The sequence below is a fragment of the Labrus bergylta genome, chromosome 4 (genome assembly GCF_963930695.1).
Source record: "Labrus bergylta chromosome 4, fLabBer1.1, whole genome shotgun sequence".
NCBI lineage: Eukaryota > Metazoa > Chordata > Actinopteri > Labriformes > Labridae > Labrus > Labrus bergylta.
Genome location: NC_089198.1, coordinates 19,716,209 through 19,739,798, shown reverse-complemented (window position 1 = coordinate 19,739,798; position 23,590 = coordinate 19,716,209). Strand labels below are relative to the sequence as shown.

At 40.1% G+C, this 23,590-nt stretch overlaps 1 protein-coding gene across 1 annotated transcript; it reads left to right on the top strand.

Annotated features, from left to right (window-relative positions):
• The first annotated feature begins 544 nt into the window (after positions 1 to 544).
• klhl24a (kelch-like family member 24a) lies at positions 545 to 20,206 on the top strand. The gene is made up of 8 exons (XM_020634086.3): positions 545 to 712; positions 2,094 to 2,212; positions 2,331 to 3,175; positions 5,034 to 5,218; positions 9,137 to 9,255; positions 14,728 to 14,916; positions 16,452 to 16,640; positions 16,724 to 20,206. The coding sequence occupies exons 2-8, from the start codon at positions 2,138 to 2,140 to the stop codon at positions 16,922 to 16,924; spliced, it is 1,803 nt and encodes a 600-aa protein (XP_020489742.1). The 5' UTR covers positions 545 to 712; positions 2,094 to 2,137; the 3' UTR covers positions 16,925 to 20,206.
• Positions 20,207 to 23,590: the final 3,384 nt, after the last annotated feature.

Below are 23,590 nucleotides of genomic sequence, written 5' to 3'. Positions count from 1 at the left end.
TTCCTCCTTTTTATTTTATTTTTAACATGCTGTTGTTTAAACATATTTGTTTTAATATATATATATTTTTTTTACAAACATGTTATTAGCCTATATTATTATTAATATTTACAGTCTTAGGTTATTACACATTTTTACGTCTCTTATTTTTAGCCATCTCATAAAGACGCTAAGTCCTTTGAAGTTTCGGTTAGATGCTGTCTCCTCAACTATACGTTCATTCAAGTCGCGCCATAACACGCTCATTGTTTTGACTCCATTACTTGAAGGCTGTCACTTTTTGTTATGCAGCACTTCTTCTCCGAGGAAAGTTCAGTTTGTTTGCAAACAAAGAGGAGCCACGTGGAGAACTACATGGCGTTGGGATATGTAGTCGCGTTGAGCAAACGAGAAGACGCAACAAGTTGAACTGAACTCAATTACCCACAATGCAGCACATCTCGGAGGGGGCGCAGTGGGCTGGATTTTTTTTTTTTTTCTCTTGACAAGTATATATAGGTTCTGTGTTTACTGTTAGCTAGTTAGAGCTCTTTGTTTTTGTCATCACCTGAAGTTCATAATGTCTCGGCCTGCTTTGTTTTCCATAATTCTTTTAAAGACAATATAGTTAAATGTGCTGATAAACATTTTCAGGAGGCAGAGTTATTTTTATCCACACTTTCCCCCCCCCACTTACTGAAGAGGAAGCTTCATCTGGAAACTTCTGGATAAGGTAACTACTTTATCGATTACTGTTGTTAACGTTTGTGAGTGCAACATTTAGATTTATTTCTTGGTTTCGGTGTGAATATAAATCTGAGAAACAGTAAACAGCTCGACCACTTTTTTTTTTTTTTTTTTTAGAAGTACGTTTTCAAGGCTAACGGTCGGCGAGAGGCAATTTCCTTTGTCTAATAAACGGAAACATTGAGCACCTGGTCATATCATAACTCATTTTACATGTATGTTCAGAGATTATCATGTAATAGTTGCATGCAATGCCTCATTGAAACACTTAAAAAATGTTAACATGGACAGAAGTGAAAAAACACAAGTGGGTTTTTGTCTTACGCCTGTCATTTAAAAAAAAAATATTATTATTTCACCTGAATAACAGCGATACAGAGGCTAACTTAATAGCCTACATGTTTGTTTTTGTTTTTTTTAAAGAAATCCACCTTTCTTATTTATGTCTCTAGATTTAATTCCACCTCATGGGGTATTAGTCACAGCATAAATCATCCTTTCATGCGTCAGTACACCTCTGGCTAAACCTGTCCTTTAGTTTTAACATGACTTGAGGAGGTGCTGCTGCTGGCAAATGACACACATGAAAAGGTTGAGCCTCCAGAGACTGAACCACAAGGTTAAAAATAACCTGAGATAGATGACCTCATAGGAGATGAAGGGGAGACTTTCTGCCAACATTACCAGAGGCCATAAGAGTCAAATGTATAGATCGTATAGCTTTTAGATTATCATGGGCTGTTTTAATATATGATTAACAATATGGATCTGAACAAAGCATCGCTCATGTTGTACCTAGGTTGTTTGATTTGAGAGCTAATATCTAATAATACTCAAGGTTATCAGTGGTTGTACTGTGTTTGCACCTGTTGATCAAACAATGATTATGTAGTTCCTGATAGCGTCCCTGCCCCCACTCGCTTTCAAAACAAACGAACCTGACTGGCATGTAGGTGGGCCTTGCAACCGTTGCTCAACTTCCCTCCCGCCTGAATCATCTTTTGTCTCACGCGGTTCATTGTGCTGTAGGGCACAACTGTTTTAAGTAGTGACGAGCTGCAAGAGCTGCCAGGCAGATTGTCACTGCTGGAGACCACTTCTCTTTAAGTGTGATGCAAGACATTTAAGCACTACCCCACTGGATTGAGAAAAATATTTGTTGATCTCACGTGTTTTCTCCTTCTCAACAAATGCTTTTTGCCTCTACTTGTGCTTTGTTTGTCTCAGGGGAATGTTTTCAATTTGTTCTACAGTGATCCAGTTAGTTTCCTTTCCCCTCTTATTGGATGCCAAGATAGAAGTATTATGCTGTATTTCGTGGAAATATGTATTTGTAACGGTACTGTGCTGCCTGCTCTCCTCCTCAGGTCATCCTAAAGTTAAGATAAGGTCTACATTGAAGGTGGCAGCCATGGTGTTGATTCTTGGCAGACGGATGAACAGGGAGGACTCTGGGATCAGAGACTCACCAGCTGTCAAACGCAAGGTGCTGACAGCAAAACAAAGCCTTATTACCTTTCTGTGATTTCTGTCTTGTACCTTTTGTTGCAACTTCTAAAAGTCACACATTTTATCAATGTTTTTGCATGTTGTTGTGTCCTAAGGTATTTGAGGTCGACTCCAAAACTATAGCCGCCCAGGATGTCTTGGACTTCTGCTCTGGCGCGTCCCACTCTGAGGGCATCCTGCAGGTGTTCAACGAGTTTCGCGACTGCCGTCTCTTTACAGATGTTGTGATCAGCGTGCAGGGCAGAGAGTTCCCTTGCCATCGTGCTGTCCTCTCTGCCTGCTCTTCCTACTTCAGAGCCATGTTCTGTAATGATCACCGTGAGAGCCGTGAGATGCTGGTCGAGATTAACGGCATCCTGGCTGAGGCAATGGACTCCTTCCTCACCTACGTCTACACCGGGCGTGCAAAGATCACTACCGAAAATGTCCAGTTCCTCTTTGAGACCTCCAGCCTCTTCCAGATCTACACACTACGAGACGCCTGTGCCAAGTTCCTGGAGGACCAACTGGACCCATGCAACTGTCTCGGCATCCAGCGCTTTGCAGACGCCCATGCCCTGAAGCAGCTAGCTAGCCGCTGCCGCAGCTATGCCATAGGCAGTTTCTCAGAGGTGGCTCAGCATGAGGAGTTCCTTGACTTGCGAAAGGAAGAGCTGGAGGAGTACACTGCCAGTGATGAACTGTGTATTGGTAAGGAGGAGGTGGTGTTTGAGGCGGTGATGCGATGGGTTTATCACAATGTGGAGCAGAGAAAGCCCATGTTGAAGGCCTTGCTGCACCATGTGCGCCTGCCCCTTCTGCACCCTAACTACTTTGTCCAGACTGTGGAGGGGGATCAGCTCATCCAGAATGCTCCAGAGTGCTACCAGCTTCTCCACGAGGCCAGACGCTACCACGTGCTTGGAAATGAAATGATGTCACCCAGAACTCGTCCACGCAGGTAACTTAAATGTTGATGTACTAGTTTTGAGGAAGGAGACAGATAGTCTAACCTAGATGTTATCAGCAAAAGGGAACAGTGTCACCTATGAGCTTTGTCCTTTCACAACCTTTTTTGACTTGCCGGGATAGTATGACTTGCTAGTCTGATTAAATCCTCACAGTGTAATGTTTTGGTGCGTCACATGACTGATGGCTTGTTTGGTTGCGCACCAGTTCTTTTCTGTTGTCAGAGGACACAGATTTGCTTTGATCCTTTCCACTTTTCACACAGTCTAGATAAATAGATAGATACTTTATTGATCCCGAGGGAAATTCAAAGCATCCAGTAGCAGTCTGTTTGTCTTGTTGGGTTAAAACACCTATTACACCGCAAAGTTCATTGTGAGATAGGAAAACATGTCATTTTTAGCATTAAGTGGATCTTTAATCCCACATTGTATTGCTTGAGGTTATGGCTTGCATATGAACCTGGTGCCCTCAGCAGCGTTGTTGTTGTTGTGTGTGTGTGTGTGTGTGTGTGTGTGTGTGTGTGTGTGTGTGTGTGTGTGTGTGTGTGTGTGTGTGTGTGTGTGTGTGTGTGTGTGTGTGAGAGAGAGAGAGAGAGAAAGAGGGAGAGAGATAGAGACAGATAGTGTTATTGTGCTGAATCAACAAGTGTGTCTTTGACTGAGGCTACATTTTTTTAAATGGAAATGTTAATGAGGAGGCCGGGCATGTTCATACACAGACTGGTTGGCTGGAAGGAAAAAAAAAATGTGATGCAAGAAACAGCAATCAAGAAAAGTTGACTCTCACCTTGCTGATGTGTTAGGGATGAAAGTGTTTACCAAACTTACTTTTATTTCCGGTCTTTATGTGTGACTGTTTATGTGTGTGTTGTTCAGTGTCCAGTTGGATGTATTGTTTTGGTGGCAGCCTGATGTACAAAAAACAATTGCACAACTGTCTCTGAGTCTTAGAATGCAGTAAGGGTTAACAGTGCTGGTAAACAGTTGTCTGCTATTAAGGCTGTAGTTCAGGTGTATTGTGTCAGTATCTAGGCAGATCTGCTCTGATCAGCAGGCCAATCAGGAGGTTAGTCCCCACACTGTCTGCTTCATTTGCCCTGAGGGCAAAATATGCTCCTGCTCAAAACAGATGCCTGGTTTTTCCCTTCCTTCTGTGTCTAGTTGGAAGCCTCTAGAATCTATTTAATCACAAAGACAAAGACACAAACTACACTCCTACAAACAGATAATCACTTCGCTGAACCACCCTACTGTCTCTTCTGAGCACATTTGAATGGTTATATTTCCTGTATTCTCATAAATCCCATAACAGTTATGCCTTGTTCTTTATCTGACTTTTAAAAAAATGACATAATAATACAAACTAAACTAATGGTAAGTAGCACTCCTTTAGGAAATGTTTTCATTTCCAGGGCATGCACTGAACAGCCAAATAGGAACATTTTGTTAACATGGAAATCAGGCTTGAGTCTAGCTAGCCCCAAGTTTGTTTTTGTTGTACCTTTGATTGATACCTGCTTTGTTACGTGAACTTGGCCTTGAAGATAAGTGCACTTATCCCTGTGGAAACCACCACTCTGTTCCCTGCTCTTGTTCCATTTTCTACCTTCTCTAGTTAACATGTACATACTTTATGCGTCTTCATACCCTTTGTTTTGGTATAAATGTATAGACTATTTGAATTACTTACGATGCCTGTAATATCTACATTCCTGTTAAAAGCCGTTTAGAACATGATCTTGTGTTTATGTTTTTATTATTGCCAAAAACATTGTTGTTATTCTCCCGCATCACTAACTTGTCCATGTCTTTCTATCTGCCACCTCTTCCCTGCTCCACTGTCTGCAGGTCGACTGGCTTCTCTGAGTTGATTGTTGTGGTGGGGGGTTGTGAGAGAGTCGGGGGCTTCAACCTGCCCTACACTGAGTGCTACGATCCAGTCACTGGAGAGTGGAAATCACTGGCTAAACTACCTGAGTTCACCAAGTCCGAGTATGCTGTCTGTGCCCTCCGCAATGACATTCTAGTGTCAGGTAATATCAGACACATTATTTTACAAGCAATTATACAGCATGGTGTTATCAAGGCTTTAAAAGCAGCCAAAGTGCTATTCATAGAAGTATATATCAAATTTCAAATATAGATACATATTTCTAGGGTTAGTTCAAACCACAGCATGCTGATTGTCTACATGTTTAGAAATAAATCAAGTCAACCTTCTTTATGTTTTCAGAAAAAACGTTATGACTCAAGGAGGTGTTGAATGCTTAGCAACTTTAAATCTATTCCTAACATATTATCTATTTCACTGTCGTTGGTAAGATGCAGTGTGGTCTTGGTTTTTCTTAATAAGAATAAGAAGAACATTTCCCTTGGACACTCTTAACAGACCTTGTAAGTCTGTGCTCTGCTCTGCTTCTAATCCCCAAGTGGAGTGGCAGAAAAGACCGTGGTGGCTGTTTGCCCTGTGTTATTTTTACAGCTACAGCCTGTTGCAGTTGAAGGAAAATATGAGAGCGACATCTGGATCACACTACAAACTCAGAGAGGCCTTTATTGGCCAGCATAGTCCTTCCTTTTTCCTGTTGGCCAATCGTTGAGGTTGCCACCTTTACACGAATTCAACAGCTTTCCAGTATAGTCATTATAAAACAATAAGGCATCCCTATTCTGTTTTCGCCTTTGTTAACAGACTGGGATTTATACTTTATACTTGACCTTGAAATAAACTTAAGCCGGAGATATAACAGCTCTCATTGCTTCTTGGCTAGGCTGCTGAATTTTTGTAATGAGAAGGTGCCAAACGTGGCGTAAGCCTCCTTTTGTGAAAAACACATCCTCGATTAAAGAAGACCTTAGTGTTACATCATTCATTTTAGACGATGAGGTCAGAATGGAGGTAGTTGCTGAAGTCCATACAGACATGCTGTGAACAAGTTCCAGTTCTGTATGAGTTTGGATCTGGGGCATCGAGGTTAAGAGTCTTTGAGAACATGTTTTCTTGCATGTACTCTGAAAGAAGTTCAAATGTGCATGCAAGGACAGCTCATGTTCAAACATGCTCTATATGAACAGCAAAACGGTACTGCACAAAACAGCAGTTGAAGGATATAGAAAATAAAAAAATGAAAAGGGCGATATAGAGGGAAAAAATGATCTTCTTCCCTACAGCAAGAGTCTGCTGCTGTGTTTATACTTTTTTATGTTCTCACTGTGCCAAGTCCTCACGTGTTCGCTATCAATCTACCCTCAAGCTCTGGCTGGAAAAGTCAACACACACCCTCCCCCCGCCTCTCCGTCTCACACACATTCAATACAGACAGGCTATTACTTCGGGTTTGAGTTACTGGGATCTTCACTGCTGCATTTTCTTATGTTGTTGCTCCATTTGCCTGGCACATTTAATCCCCTTTTGTCAGCTTTATTTTTGTCTTGCACAAATTACATTCCCACACATACCTCCATTCAATCCGTCTGCCCACACTGGGAATTGCTGCAAATACATTGGAGGGCTTCCAGCCCCCAGCACAGCTGCTCTTAGCTGTGGTCTTAAATAGGACGCTCAATTGAGTATTCACAACCTCTTTGGTTTCGTGCAGCAACAGGGACTCCCACTAACGCTGACCTAAACATCCAATGAGATCCCTTTGTCAGAATTACAGTTACCGGTAACTGTAATTACAAAGAGTGAAGGAGAACTATAATATTTAGTCTAAATAATTTAGATAATCTAGATTATCTTTAGTTTAATTTGGCAACACAAAACAGTCTTTTTTCTATCTGACTCCAGAAAGAATGACTGTGAAAGATGTGAATCCTTTCCTTATCTACTATTATGAGCAGCAAAACGCTAGTGCTTACCTCACACATTACAAGTCTCGCATGTCATAGTCACATTTGCATTAGCAGTAAAACTGTTTGTAACTGTGAGCTATGGGTACCGCTCAGAAACCTGTCACATAAATCACATGTTTACTCCCACAGTCACAAGTCAAGAACAGTGATTAGCCGCATTATGAGCTAGTGGGACTTGACCAACGGAAGTTTTTGTTGAGAAAAGACCGCCTTTCATAGGTAGCATTTTTTAACAGCCTTTCTAGCCATGCAAGGCTTCCTTATAATTACACATTCTCTCTTTACATGTATTCTTCATGCAAATCTTTAGGAACAGAGGCCTTGAGGGCAGCAGACTGTGTGTCTCTTGTCTCTATCAAGCAGACAATTAAGCAGACATGTGCTGTCACTTGCTTCCTTCCCTTGTCTCTTTCTGTGTGACCACTGCAGTATCATTTAAAATGATTGCTCATTAATTACCTTGTAATACTCCCCCAACAGCAATGAGGAAAAGCAAACATGTACAGTACAGCCTATGACTTACAAGGAGGCGCTGTTTATTGTTAGGATGAAACACATGTCTGATATCTGTACCTGCCTGTCTGGTCTGTCAGCTAGCTAACAATGGGGAAAAAAACGTCTCTTTGTTCGCTTGTGAATACAGAAGAGGCCTAGACATCTTTGTTTATACTGGCAGGTTTTCTCTCTCTTTAACAGCTGTGCCTGTATTAATAAAACATCTAAAAAGTAATAGTAGAAAGAGGATGTGATTAACTAAGGAATTATTTATTTTCAAGAGATCATAATGTATAGATTGCTACTGTTCAGCAGGAAACTGCTCTTCATAGGGGCAGCAGTAGCTCTGTTTTTGACTGGGGGACTGAAGGATTTCTTTTTTAAAGTGAAGCACTGACCACAGGATGTAGTGGACGGACTGGTAGATTGACATTTCACCGCCAACTGTGCATGAGCAATGCAAAGAACTACAAAAAGCTTGGCGCTTCAACTGTTTTGAGGTCACATCACTTTGACGTCTGCTCCAACAAATGCATGTCTGTGCGTGTGTTCAAAATTTGAATTTCTCCTATCAGTTACCTGAATCTGAACCTGAACCGCAGGTATTAGTGCATTGTCTCTTCTTCACTAAGGAGCAGCGAATTTTAATGGAGAGCTGTGATTTGATGGCAGCACTGTTCTTTATTTCCATAATCTATCATTTTATGAACTGATATCATGACAATGTGATCCATTTAAGTCCTGGTGTGAAATACCACTGATTGACTCTGACTCTTCTGTTTATGTGGTGGAGTCTTGTTGGCATTTTTGTATAGGTTCCAACCTTTGTCAGTCTTTGGAGTAGACAGGTGTGTGTGTTTTGTGGTGGTTTAGTGGGGTTGGGGGTGGTTAATGCGATAGACAGGCGAGGCACGTGTCGGGGCTTGTTAGATATGTGTCTGGGTTACTCTGTGTAACACAGTATATGTTTGCCCAGCGATAACACTCTGTAGTAGTAGTTCTGATCCTGATTGTGGTGTGTTTGACTTGAAAATAATTTTAAAACTAATGTTTACATCTGACACCTGTGTATACACACTGAAACGTAAGACTAAGTGTGTGTGTGTGTGTGTGTGTGTGTGTGTGTGTGTGTGTGTGTGTGTGTGTGTGTGTGTGTGTGTGTGTGTGTGTGTGTGTGTGTGTGTGTGTGTGTGTGTGTGTGTGTGTGTGTGTGTGTGTGTACACGTATGTGTATCTTTAAATAGCCAATCTGCTTAAAATATGACTGTGTGTGTGTGTCAGGAAACCTTTTATCTGCTAGGTTAACTCTTGAGTTCCAGTTCAGGTCAAATTCAGATAGGACACTTACAGCTCTGCCCTAGTTAGGAGATAACCTATTACTTTGACATAAACACATTAAAGCTAAAGCTGTCTGTTCACCTAAAGAAGCTTTTAGATTAGTTTTTAACCTTCTTATTTACGTCAGATCAGCTGGAATAGATGATCACAACCTGAGCTGTAGTACTGAAGTTACTTTTGGATCTTTGGCTGAAAAACATTTTGATAACTTCTGTTGATATTATGAACTATTGTGAGGTATGTTTGTCCTCTGTTGTTCTCAGGTGGGCGTATAAACAGCAGGGACGTGTGGATGTATAACTCCCAGCTCAACCTGTGGATCAGGGTGGCTTCTCTCAACAAAGGCCGCTGGAGACACAAGATGGGCGTCCTTCTGGGCAAGGTGAGCCTAGATTTATAAAATGCAACTGGGCGCATGGATACCCAACTGTAGATGCCGCTAATCAGCCCCCCCCCCCCCCCCCCCCCCCAAAGAATTCATGTTAATTTTTGTTTTTGGTTAGAATTTAGCCCAGCTCTGTAAAAAAAATGTCTTTCAATACATCTCAAAATATTTCCAGTGTTCCTGATAAAGAGATTACTGTTGAGCCATTCCTCAAGTTGCATGATATTTTGTGTTCTTTCTGCATTTTCTACAATGCTTTAACAAGTATTAACATCCATCTAACCAGACTTTTTACAATTCAGATTGTCTATAGCTGGTATCTTCTATCTCTTCTATCTATCTATCTCTCGACACATGGTTTCAGTTTTAAAGAGTCACATAAAGTCCAGTTTGAGGGCTCAGCTTCTTCCGCATAGCCCCAAACCCACAAGTATGAGTCACAGGCATTTATGTAAGCAGTTAAGATTCTCAGGAAAGCTTTTTTTCAATTTAAATTAGGTATGTTTAAGAGGAACATGAAGACAATAAAAGCATACATATTTACATATTTTTTATCTGGTAGTACTCAACCTACATGTAGGGTGCAAACAGGTCTGACATTTACACAGTGAAGTATTTCTGTAATCTGCTGGTAAGGTAACAGTATGTTCCATTGAGCTTTTTGACTGCTGCAGTTCATCCATGTCACAATGAGAAGCCTCGTCCCACGCGAGCACATACTCTCTGTTTTTTAAACACTCAAAGCCTTGCAAGCTTTGTCATGATTGATAATAACGTATCTCATCTTAGGCATTGACACTCATCAGTGTCAGAAAAGAGGCCACACTAGAGGCTCTCAGTCACATTTGACACAAGCTTGCTTTCCGCTCTCAACTATCTTCCATATTTATCTAAAAAAAGAGAACCTTTGACAAGGAGCAATGCTATATTATTGTAGCCGGTGACACATCCTTTTGTTGCCTCAGGGTTTGAAAATGACTGTTGCAAGCTCATCCCACACCTCCTGACAGCACAGGAGCAGGTTCAACAGAGAGAAGGAAGTTTGCCTTTATTTAAAACAGACATATAAACAAGTGCTTCAGGCACTGGGCCAGTGATTCACCCATTATACACACCACACATGGAAAATAATTCTAGAGTCTCTCCCTACAAATGTCATTCTCTGTTTTATCTCTTTCAGCATTTTCACCATGTTCAAAACAGTTTATATCATATAGCAGATACACAAGACCCAAACACTCCCCCGTATACAATACAGGTTTGAAAGAAAGACCTGACACCAGTTTGGTTGGGAAATTTGAGAAAAGTTAATGGCAACACGTGAGCTGTTCATGAATCCTCGATGACTGCTTCTACTTTAGAGCTGTTACTATTTAAAGGCTGTAATACAAGGATAGGTGGGCAATGTTGTTCGAGGTCAGTGGCAGTTTAATGGACCGGTGCCAGCAACTCACACTTCCAAGTTAAGGACTAGCTTAGTCCAATCTATCCTGTTTCATCTGTGTCTTTGCAACCGCACAAGCCTGGAGTGTCCATATATGGCTGCTATAAGCCGTTATAAGCTTGTAAACATACACTGGGTTTGTGTACGTAGGCCTAATTTACACTTACACTGTAAATATATACAGAACAGAGAACAGGGCTGTTCATGTGACTAAAACATGCTGCATTCTTTCACAAGAAAAGTCTGTCATTAGATTAAACATGGTCTTAACCTGTAAAATATTTGTAGATATTTGGTTTAGTGTTCTGAAATGTTAATTTACTAGAAAGACAAGTCTTGATTGCATAGCATTTACGTTTTGAGCATTTGTGGTTTTAAAGACTAAATGCTAAACATTTTGTACACTCGTAAGACCCGTGGCATGTTTACCTCCTGAAAGCTTTGTGGACTGTCATTATCTGTTATTAGTGTTGCAAAAGGCAGAACAACTTTGATTGTCTTGGTTAAAATAGGTAGAGCATGAACAGGGATGACTCAGGCTAACAAGACACTCACATGTGTGTATTGATTTAAAGAACATAGACAAGGATAAGCAGCCTTGGCAAGCTTTATTTACTTTGGCAGTAATGGAAAGACAAAATGTTCTTGTACTTGTGTAACAATTGTGTGTTTTTTAAGTTTTTAAAAGTCTGTGTTGAATTTGTATTTCTTCTAAACAAAAGCCGTCATGCTTTCGTTTCCTTGCCACAGAAACAACAAACACACGTGCGTGCATGTAAACTACACACTGGTCTTTCACAACAGTGAGGTAATCCACTGCACGCTCACACTCTGGCTATGAAAGTCATCAATTAACTCCACAGTAACTTCTGTTAGGAGGACAGTACTGGGAAAACAAGATGGACTGACATTGTTTCGATGCTAACACACAATTACAGAATAAACCAAATTAAAATGTACTTTTTCTGCACACTCGAATGCTAAAATGACTAAATCCTGCAATTTAACAAGCCAGACATTATACACAATAAATATTATACAGTAGAAAGGCAACAGCACACACTTTATCAACCTTTCTAGAGGGGCACATTCCTCAGAGCTCTTCAATCCCAGGAGAGACTCTTGTCTGAGGCCACTTCCTGTATCTGTCACACGCACATGCTTTTCTCTTCACTTACGTATTTTGCAGACACTTTAGAGTGGAATGGCTGTTTCCGTATTCATTTCTCAAGAAAGTTACTTACCATCGAAGTGACTAAAAATATATAACATCCAGGAGATTTTGTTTGATTTTTTGTCTTAGATTTCTCAGAAATGATCATTGTTATTACTCTTTCTATTGTTATTGAGCTAAAGGTTGCATCTCCTCCAATCAGTCCTACAGTTATCTTCAGGCTTCAGTTTCCCCTCCTCCTGATTTTCTAGCCAGTCACTTCCTCTTTCCAGTCTGTAATCTCCCCCTTTTTGATTTGCAGCATTGATGCTCCAGTTTTAAGTACAGGGCAATAAGGCTGAGTGTTGTAAACAAGCCTCAATAAAGAGCATGCGTGCATGTTCAGGCTTTCATAAGACCTCAGCGCTGACGTCAACTAAATCACTATTCATGGAATTTGCATTTTCAGTTGCCAAATCAGATGTTTCTTCACTGGCAAACATAAAGCCAGCCTACATTTGTGTCACAAGAGGTGTGCAGACCGTCAGTTTACTACTTCCATTCACTTACTCTTTGCAAAAACCTAAGACTAAACTTGTGAAGGTGAAAATCCTTATCTTTGTCTTGCTGCGCTCCTGTTGGACTGGTCTTGTTTCCATAGAGTATAAGCAACAAAAAAATAAATAGGTCACCAGTTGTTTTCCCCTCCCTGTTATGGTGGCAGCTGTTCTCATCTATCATGACTTTTTTCTCTCTCTTTCCTCTGTCTCCCTGGCAGTCTTCCCCCCTCTCATCTCTTTCTCTGTGTTCTCATGTCTTTTCCCCTACGATGTCTCTCATCTGTACCTTGTGATCCCTGTGCTTCTCACTTCTCTGCATGAAAAGGAAACAGGCTATGAATCAGCCAACGTCAGGGTTTAAACCTTAAAACATGGTGATAAAATATGCCGTGAATGTCCTCGTTCAGTGTTTGGCAACTTGGTGCCCTCAGAGGCTTGTGAATCACGTTTGGCTTAGTGTTTCTGTGACCGACCTACCTCGACTCCATGGTTTTTTATGTGGCTACCATCATAGAGCGGGGAATGTGAGCATATTAATACAGTCACACCTTAATGTAGTGTTCAGTTCAAGATTCAATTTATTGTCACTTCCATAATGCACTCTCCAGAATACCATTCTCCTAAAATCAGGCGCACTTTAAAACTGAGACACATTTTTAAAAGAACAAGACTCAATAGGACATATGACACTGAACACAAACCTGTCAAGAACCAGAAATCACATTCAAGAGCAGTAATATATATATATATATATATAAGGTGTTAAAACCATATGGGCTGCTTTTTCAAGTAAGTGCAGAGTGTCAGGCTGAAAAGAAGAAAGCCACCCCAACCCCCACTCCTCCATACCTCTGCAAACAACCTAGTGTCTGGATATCCTCAATAGAGCATTAAAGGGTCAGTTCACCAAACATATTTACACATTTACCTCACAGTGCCCCCATTACTCTCTGAGACCCAAAACTTCACTGCTATTATTTCTCTGGATATTTTTTTATTGCAAAAAGTAGTTGAGAATTGTTTTTTTTAAAGCAAAGTCTTAGACATTGTTCAATGAAAGACATAGCAGCAAAGAAAGAAAACTAGAGCCACACTGTTTAATGGAGATGGGAGAAATCCTAACACCTTGCCAAATCAAACCTGCTTTGCTTAAACTAACGTGAAAGTGGAAATTAATGGGTGAACTTATCCTTCAAGGCCTGTAAAGAAAGACTCCTCGTTAAAACGTCTTAAAACATGGTCACCTCTCTCTGATTTTACTTTGTCTCTCCATGCTGCGTACTCCTTCGATCTCCTTTTTGTTATTGTCATTTTATAACATGTAAACAGAAACAACAGTGCTATAGGAACTGAGATCAAGTTAAAGGGTTGTGTTTTGTTTTCCCAGCATCCCCTTTTCCGTTTAAAAAAGGCGGTAGTTCTATTACTCGGAACAGTTGATGAATGCAAATTCTTTTTGGTTCCCCTTTTCTCTCCATCCTTCTTTTCTTCTTTAAGACCACACACACACACACTCACAACGAATGTCTAATCCTCTCTCTCTCTCTCTCTCTCTCTCTCTCCTTCGTACAGGAACAGCCTGAAGGTTTTCTGTTGCATAGGGTTGATCTGATGATTGGCAGTGAATAACCAGTAGTACTGCTTAGTATGTGATGGTGACACATAATGTTCTACAAGAAAGAGTTATTGAGCAAATAAAGATTGTAACAACAATTTCCTAACAACCTTTTTTTTTCAAACCAGCTTGGAAGTATTTGTAACAAAAAATGTGAATTGTCAGTGGTTGCCGTTTAACCTGTTGTGAAATCAAATTATTTAAAATGTTTTAAACACAAGTGGCAACGGACTGATATAATGTAATATAATAGTAGTAATAATGTAAAAATATAAAATGGTATTGGAAATGAACAGACTATGTTGACGACACAGATTCATCAACACCTGCTGCGCCTCAAGGTGCTTTTGTGTTGTTCCTGAGGGTTGACGTGAGTGAAGCAAAACTCTGAGGTTCATGTGCTGCTGGCAGCAGTGTTTACAGACTAAGATAATACTGCTCTTCCGAAGCAGTACGTCATCTTTTTCCTGCACCTGATAAACTGGTTCCCTTAGTGCTGATGTAGAAACTATTGTTTGTATTCAGGAAGCAGTGAGCTAGAATCAAACATCCCTCTTCAAGTGAGCGTGTACATAGAGAATTTTGAAAGTATATTTCACACGTAAACACAACATGTCATTCCTTTAACACTCAAATTTCAGATTTCTTGGTATGTGTTTAAAGCTCATGACTTGTGTGGTTGTTTGCTTGCCCTCAGGTTTACACCGTGGGTGGTTACGACGGGCAGAGCCGCCTGAGCAGTGTGGAGTGTTACGACTCCTTCTCCAATCGCTGGACAGAGGTGGCTCCCATGAAAGAGGCGGTCAGCTCTCCGGCAGTGGCCAGCTGCGCCGGAAAGCTCTTTGTCATAGGAGGAGGCCCAGATGATGACACTTGTTCAGACAAGGTAACAAGGAAACAGATGTGTGCTTCCTCTTACCCCACACTTAAACACATAGTGATGACAGCAGAGGGGTTTTTTTTTTGGTCCCAGATTACCTGTTTTCAGTGATGATACCTTAGAGATTTAAGGGAGTTTTTGAAAGTACACCTTTCAGTGGGTTGACTTAACTTTCTGATGTGACTTCAAATGAGACTGTGCCCCTGGATTACAAGCCAATGTGTCTTGTCTGCGTTTGTAATTAAAACAAACTTTAAGGAAGAAATTTAAAGAATTTGTTCATGAAAGAGAAAAAGTCCAGCTAATCCACAATAAGGCGTCTTTTCTTTGTCAAACATCACATAGTAAACATTGTCAGTTGGCTTGTTTGTTATGAATCTTCTGGTCAGTCCTGATTAAGGTAGTTTTCACATATTAATAGTTTTTTTTATAATTTTTTATTTTGGGGATTTGTGTGCCTTTATTCTTGAGACAGGACAGTGGATAGAGTCAGAAACCAGGGAGAGAGTGAGAGGGGAATGACCTGCAGGAAAGGAGCCACGGGTCGTAATCTGAACCCGGGCCGCACACACTCTGAGGACTAACCTCCTCTGCATGGGGCTTGCACACTAACCACTAGGCTACCAGCGCCCCCATGCCAGTTCTTTTAAACGTTACAATAATTTCAGGTTTCATTACACATCATCGAGACATTGATACCAAGAAAAAGATTGTAGAACGAATGTTAGGTAACACCAATTCTAAGGTACTGGATAATTTGCCATTCGTCTGGAAATGCCAGCAGTTCCGATGTATAATTATGTTTTTACATAATCTTTAAGATCTTTAGTTTAATTTTCCTTTGACTTACAGTACAGATGGTTTCAGTTAACAGGAAGTAAACATTGTTATTCTTAGGAACCTAAAATTCAGTGGAAGCGTTTTTCTTCCTCCATCAGATCGCTGTTTCATCTTGTTGATATGTCTGTGCAGGCTAGAAAACACGCATCCACACGTAGAGAGTCAGTCGGATAAGATACATCACACCAATCTGCCTCGCTATAACTGTTCAGCCGACGCACTGTGTGTGAGTCTGCATGACCTAAGGGACCAAGAGGGAGACAAATGTTTTTCTGACATATCCGCCGCCAGCACCGAGGGGCCACGCGGCCTCGGGTGCGGGGATCTCAAACCGGTAATGATCCTTCCGCAGGTTCACCTACGGAAACCTATCATTTAGGCACCAGTTTTTCTGAACTTCTTATCTCTGTTGTTCTGGTTTATTGTTTCTAGACATGCTGATTAAAAGAACCGGTTTTTACAGAGAAGTGGGTGAGGGAATGCTTGGATTGGAAACAAAACACATAGAGAGAGATGCTTGTATATGCCAACAGCACAGTAAAAGAAAAAAAAAAAAAATGAAGAAAGCTCATGTATTTTTTTCTTCTATTCAATAACTATTTTCCCGTCACATTAGAAATTAAATAAGTACGAGGATTATGTCTACCTTCTTTCTTATACCATAGTAAACACAACTAACTAGATGTAACTTTATGTCACAGGTTCAGTGCTATGATCCAGAGGCAGATACTTGGTTACTGCGGGCCAACATCCCCATCGCCAAGCGTTGCATCACAGCAGTGTCCCTAAACAACATGATCTATGTGTGCGGTGGTCTCACAAAGTCCATATTCTGCTACGACCCTGCAGAAGACTACTGGATCCACGTGGTTAACACCTTTAACAAACAGGTAAGAGAGAACATTTTAAGACATGAACCTTTTAAGAATCCTGAATCTCCATGATCTAAAGATACAAACCTTTGACCCTGCAGGAGAGCTGTGGCATGTCAGTGTGCAACGGTAAGATCTTCATTCTCGGGGGCAGAGGAGAAAATGGCGAAGCAACAGACACCATCCTGTGTTACGACCCGGCAACAGGCATCATCACAGGAGTGGCAGCCATGCCACGGCCGATCTCCTACCATGGCTGTGTGACCATACACCGCTTCAACGACAAATACCACAAGCACTGACCACAACCCAACACACGGACCACACACTCACTCTCTGACATAGGAGCACACTAAAAAAAAACTCCAACTCTCTAAACTGTATGCTCTTTAAGCACAGCACACGCACAGCACAAACACACTTCTTTCCAACAGTACTGGTGAGCTAATTTATTTTCTCTCAGCATCATGTAGCAAAACTCATTGTGGTTCCCTGAATATTTTGATCTTCTTTACTATAGTTAAAGCCCCTCTGTGGAAATGTTTAACACTTGATAATTACCTCTTGGTAGCTATAGCAGAAGGGAAGTCAGAAAACTTGCAGGATGTAATTGTTAGTAACTGCACAAGGTTGGGAAGTTATGGGGAAGTGAAAAAAAACGTAAGAAAAATTATAGTTATAATGGTAATTATTGTAATAACTTTTTGAAATACCAAACATGAATATTTAGTAAACATTACAGGAGAATTCAAGCTAAATTGGATCTTGGAAATGAACTCTTAAACATCAGATAATATATCAATATTAACAAATTCTAAACTTAAGGTCTTCTTGACCTTTTTTTTTTTGCAGACCTTCAGTATTGCAGACCTTTTAACCATATTGTATATAACCATATATAAGAGACATCAATGTGTTTGAAAACACAGTTAAAAGCTAAATTTTATTACACTGCTTTGAGGGCGCACTCACACTAGGCCCGGTTGCTCCGTACCGTAGCTGAAGCCCAGTTGCCCCACCTCCCCATTCCCCCGCTGGCCTGCACTCACATTGCTCCAGATCTAACCAGTTCTGAGCACAATTACCTCTCGTACATAACGTGGTAATAGAACACATGCATGGCTTTATGATCATGAAGTGTGCTCAGTTTACAAGACAGGCACGGTTGAGGGTCGTGGGCATGGTACGGATGGCACCCATTGAGTGCACCCTTAGTGTTTCAAAGACAATTGAACATACCGGTAAATGATTCTTAATGTTGGTTAATATTCCGCTCTAGAACTGCACATTTTATAGATTTTTAATATGACACTAATTAAAGGCGGAACTCCTGATAACTTAATTGAGTTTTCATAATGATACTGTTTACGGTCAGGTATTCAGACCTACTGTAAAGTGAACCTCCCGACATTGTGCTTATGTAAAAACTTAATGTAACTACTCCCTTAGATCTAAGATACTGATGAGCTGAAATGATCACAGATATTGCTGATGAACAAAATCAATTCATTAAGACAAACATCAAAAAAATGCCCACCCAACCATGATCTGCCAGTAGAAGAAAAAAGCAATATTCATTGATCAGTGATGTCCTTTTTAACTCTTTTAATTGATGATAAACATGACCTGATAAAGTGGTGAGCAGTCAGACAGCCGCTCATCCACAGAATCAGAGGTTTGACGCCTCAGCCTCTGATACAAATAGCAGAGGCTGAGTCCTCAAAACATTTGAGCGTCGTCACTGTTAGCTCACTTCTTTTTCCTACCTCTTTGTTCACATCAATCCAATTTTCACCTGCTCCATCATCGATGTGTTTTTCCCCTTTTCCCTGCTCCGACTGTACCATCACCTCACATATCCTTTCTACATTAATATCTCCTTTTTTAAGCTTTATTCCACTCCATAATCATTATTGCTATTACTCATAACTGACTTTTTTATTTTCTTAAGTTATACTTGTTTGTAATTTTATAACTGAATGTTTACTGTACTATACCTAGCTTTAGTGTGTCTGTTTTTTTATAGATGGTAGATTATTAGTGTACTTGGCTTGCAGTTGGTTTAGTAGATGTGAGAAGCCTTTGCAGATCAAACTCAAAGACGGCTCAGAATAAGTTGTGTGCATGTTTGGTGTGTGTGACTTTTACAACATGGTCTGGATGTGCTGGAGCCAGGTGGATGTATCCGAGAATTCTAGTGTAAGTGTTGCAAGACTGCAAAGTTCTGTCAGAGGAAACTTTCCCACCGGCGGTGGCACCTCTCACCTGTTCACTACGTGTAAACATGTCACTCGGGGTAACCATAGAAACCTCCAGGTGTGTTTGAGTCTTTGCGTGATTACTGGTCAGCGAAGGGGGCGTGTGTAGCAGTGCTATTCTACGCATAGTTTCTGAATGATGACAATTCAGGATGTGGCTCATGGTCAGTAAAAGTCACCTTTTACTTCATTAGGTGTTGATAGACTAGAACTATTGCTGTGAACATAACTTTCTTTGTTTAACTTGTATTTAAATGTATTTCTTTCTTGGTTGTATATTGTGTTTTTCTGTAACTAAGAGCCCCAAATGTGCACTTTGACAGAATCCTGTTAAATGTAGAATTAAGAGATAATGACTTCTTGTTTGTTTTTTACTGTATCAGTAAATGTTCTTTGCTTTCATGTGACGTATGGAAGAGACACTAAAAGGGCCTGTCAGTTCCTCCTGTATGTTATGAGCTGTGTTAGTTCTGAAATTCGAACTGAAATATCAACAAAAATGCTAAAAGAAAACAATGAAAAGAGGAAGTGAGAAGCTTTGACTTCCCTTTAAGTGGACAAGAGGCAAGAAAACCACCTCTGGCCCACCGACACTACTTTGAATTTTAACAAACTCTGTGTAACTCAGGAGGCAAACAGAAGGAGGCTTACAGGCAAAGAAAGTTGTAAAGCAAAAGAGCAGGAGTAAGATAAACAGAGAGAGAGAGAATTTGAGTGTGTGTGCGTCTGTGATTTCACTGAGTATTTACACAATGCATTGTTTTGTTATCTTGATTTTTTACTATATATGTACAGGCTTTCATACATTGTTTACTTTGATAAGATTGTGTTTGTTGGTTTGTATTTCTTTGCTTCTTGTGGTGAGTTCTGGGACTGTTGCTAGGATATTTTGACTCCCAAATGCAAATGACGTGCCTGAAATCAAACTCTGCAGAGTTAAGAGTTTAAACCCAGTTGATGGATTTTAATGGGACTGCAGACAAAAGCCAAAGTGGATTTGATTGAAGTCCAAAGGTGACTTTGTTGAGGAATGTCAATGGATTCAAAAATGTGTGTGTGCAAAAAATATGTGGTTAAACCTAATCTTTGCAGAATGCTGCCCAAGTGCCTGATGAAAAAAGTGGGAAATGTAATCTTTTTATTTTGATAAAACCTTTACTTATTGTGTGTATGATGTGATATGATTTTTAACACCACTTAATCCACTGATGATCTTTGCCTTACTGCAAAGAGAGCTTTGGATTTTTATAAACTGCAGTATGTTGAAATGTAACGGTTCAAATGAGTAAGAGAAACATCAATAAAGCTTATCCTTGTGTATTACAACATGTGTCTTGTCCCATTAGTACATAAGTAAAAAAATGCTCTAAGAATAAATTATTAACAAGGATCATAGATATAAAGGTTAGACCTTAATGTTAATAAGGCTTTAAAATGGTGTATTTGAATGCATCACACTTTAGTTATTTTCTGAAATGCCGATTAATGATGTGAAAACGATGATGCAGATCATCTTTATGTGATAAATGATTAAACTCTACGCAGAATAATGCCCTGATGATGTGTTTATTTTAAACCAAAGGAATTTTTGGCTTTGATGTGTAGAAATTGGATATTTGAGATGGAAAGCAGCTTCATTAAATTATACAGCTCACCCAACTTTTAGTGGGACATTGCTCTTTACAGTATAAGACGGTGTAGGAGAAAGAAATGACAAAATGATACGACATAATGGAACCAACCAACCAAACTATAGTTAATGAAGACATGACTGATTTTGAGCTATCAAGCAACAAGAGATAAAATGATGAGCTCTTAATTCTGCCTCACACTGCTGTTGACTCTTGTATTTAATCAAGGGACTCATCAGTCATGTTGGTGATGTTTTAACGAGCCATTGTGTTCAACAAGAAAACAGTGCAGTAAACCAACCAGACTATTTTATGATTGGATTAAGCAATTGAGGCGGCAATAACCGTTCACATGGCTCTTCTTGTTTTGTCTTATGCTGTGATTTATGCCATACTATGGTGTGGTTTGATCAAAACCACAAACAATCCTTAGATTCTTGTGGCACAATTTCTCTGCATTCACTCTCAGCAATGTAGAAAAAATTCAGAGTTCAAGAAGTACACATTTACACATAGACATGAAAACTATGTCAGATTTCATGTCATTGAATCTATTCATCTTTTTTAAGACACATTTTGAACAGGCAGCATATTGTTACTCTACACACAGTCATGCTTGTGAATATCACAAACCAGGAAAGTTACAGACCACAGTGGTTGTGAGAGTAAGTGCTCGGAATTTCACAAAAAGGATAGATTCCTCTGAACAGGTCAAACCGACCTACGGTACAATTGAATCATTCATTTTTCTTTTTACTTTTTAAAGGCATTTTTAACGCAGGTGGAGGCTGGCATCTTACTTGAGCTTTAAAAATATATTTAACACAATCAAAACAAACCACATAAATAAATGTGTCCCTTTGAATCAGGTTCATTCACTGCCAGGCTAATGCAAGGTATAGTCTATAAAATAGCTTTTTTCAACCATCTAGGTGGTTGCTTTTTACGTGTTGCTGAAATTAATTTTGTGGTAAGTTTCATGTTTAACCATGTGCACAGATAAAGTGTTGTCAAAGATGAAATGGTAATGATGCAGGGAAAGTGGGGACTGAGTGAAGCACGTACACACCATAGACTGGTATGCACGTCCCATGCAGATGATGGTAGGCATGTGGAACTGATCCCATTCCTGATCCTCAAATATTTCTCTTAAGACAGCAATGCACTTTTGTTTTAACCAGAATTGTAGCTTTGTCTTTTGTTCCTATAAATATGAACACATCTTTAAGTTTTGCAAGCACTGTCTGGTTGACTGCTATAATTTACAAAGCCAACACGACATGATGGGCCAGTGGCGGTTGTAGACCACTTTAACTGAGGGGGCCAAACTGGGGCCAGTTGTTTTGTCACAGGGGAACATTAAACCCAGGTGAAAAATAGATAAAGATAATCGCTTTAAAATAGATATATATATTATGCCAAATTATAGCGCACAACATAAAATACCATGATTTATATTTGTTTCAGTAACAGTATTTAATACTAGATTGTGAGTCTGGTTGTTGTGTCAATTACTGTGTACAGTATGTGTTATTATGGGGGGCTCTTCCTTTTGGAGGGGTGGCCACAGGGGGGGACCAATCTCAGTGTTACAGGGGCACTGGCCCCTGTTGGCCCCTGCCTAGAACCTCCCATGATGATGGGGAACAAGTTCCTGATGAGCACATTATCGTATATTCTGCCATAATCATATGATTTCTTGAATAATTTCCATTGAGTCTGACAAAAAAACAATAAATGCCTCTAGTTTTCTTGTGCCATTTGTCATACAACCATGCAGTTGAACTAATTTGATTTGATGAAATTGTTCAGATGTGATGGGGTTATATTATAGGGTGACATACCTCCACTGCTATTTCATTCCATTGTTATGCTGATGACACTCAAATATACCTAAAAACAAATCAAACCCCCTCTGCACCCCTGCCATCATTGACACTGACCACCTGCCTGGAGGAGATAGAGGCATTGATGAAGAACAACTTTCTCAAATTAAACAGCTCCAAAACAGAAGCTATTCTACTTGGCACCCCACACCAGATCAGGTCATCCCCCATAACCACCATCACCTTTTCTGGCCAAGTCATCCACCTCTCTCCAACCGTCACAAATTTCGGCATCAAAATGGACCCTCAACGGAAATCTGAAGCCCACAAACATCTGTGCAAAAACTAATTCTACAACCTCAGAAACATTGTCAAACTCCGTCCTACACTCTCCCTCTCAGATACTGAGAAACTCGTCCACGCCTTTGTCTCCTCCAGGCTGGACTACTGCAACGCACTCCTCATCGGAATCCCTAGCAAGAGCCTCCAGAAGCTCCAACATGTCCAAAACAGCGCTGCTAGGGTCCTGATGAGGGTGCGTAAATATGAACACATCACACCCATCCTTCAGACACTACACTGGCTCCCTATTTCATTCAGGATTCAATACAAAGTCACCCTTCTCACCTACCAGTGCACCCATGGAAATGCCCCCCTCTATCTCAAAGAACTCCTCACCCCACAATCCTCCACACTAAGCCTCCACCCCCCCCCCCCCCCCCCCCTCCCAGGACTAAACTCCACACCATGGGTGAGCGGGCCTTTCTGCTCCTCTGCTCCACAGTCTGTGGAACGCTCTCCCCGAGCAGCTGAGGGCCCCACAGTCTGCTGACGCTTTTAAAAGGGCCCTAAAAACCCACCTTTTTAACAAAGCCTTCTGCTTGTGTTTTAATTTCGTTAGTTGCTTAGTTGATTAAATTTGTTTTTATTTCTATTTTATTTTTCTTCCTGTAGCACTTTGAGATTTTTTTTGCAAAAATGTAAAGTGCGTTACAAATGAAATGTATTATTATTATTATTATTATTATTATTATTAATATTATTATTATTATTATCATTATTATTATTATTATCGTTATTATCATTATTATTATTATTATTATCATTATTATTGTTATTATTATTATTATTATTATTATTATTATTATTATTATTATTATTAAGTGTAAACAGCTCTGTCTGGACACGACATATTTTATGTTTGATCATCTAATCACTCATCCTTTTAGTAGAAAACAAGGTGATAATGTGAC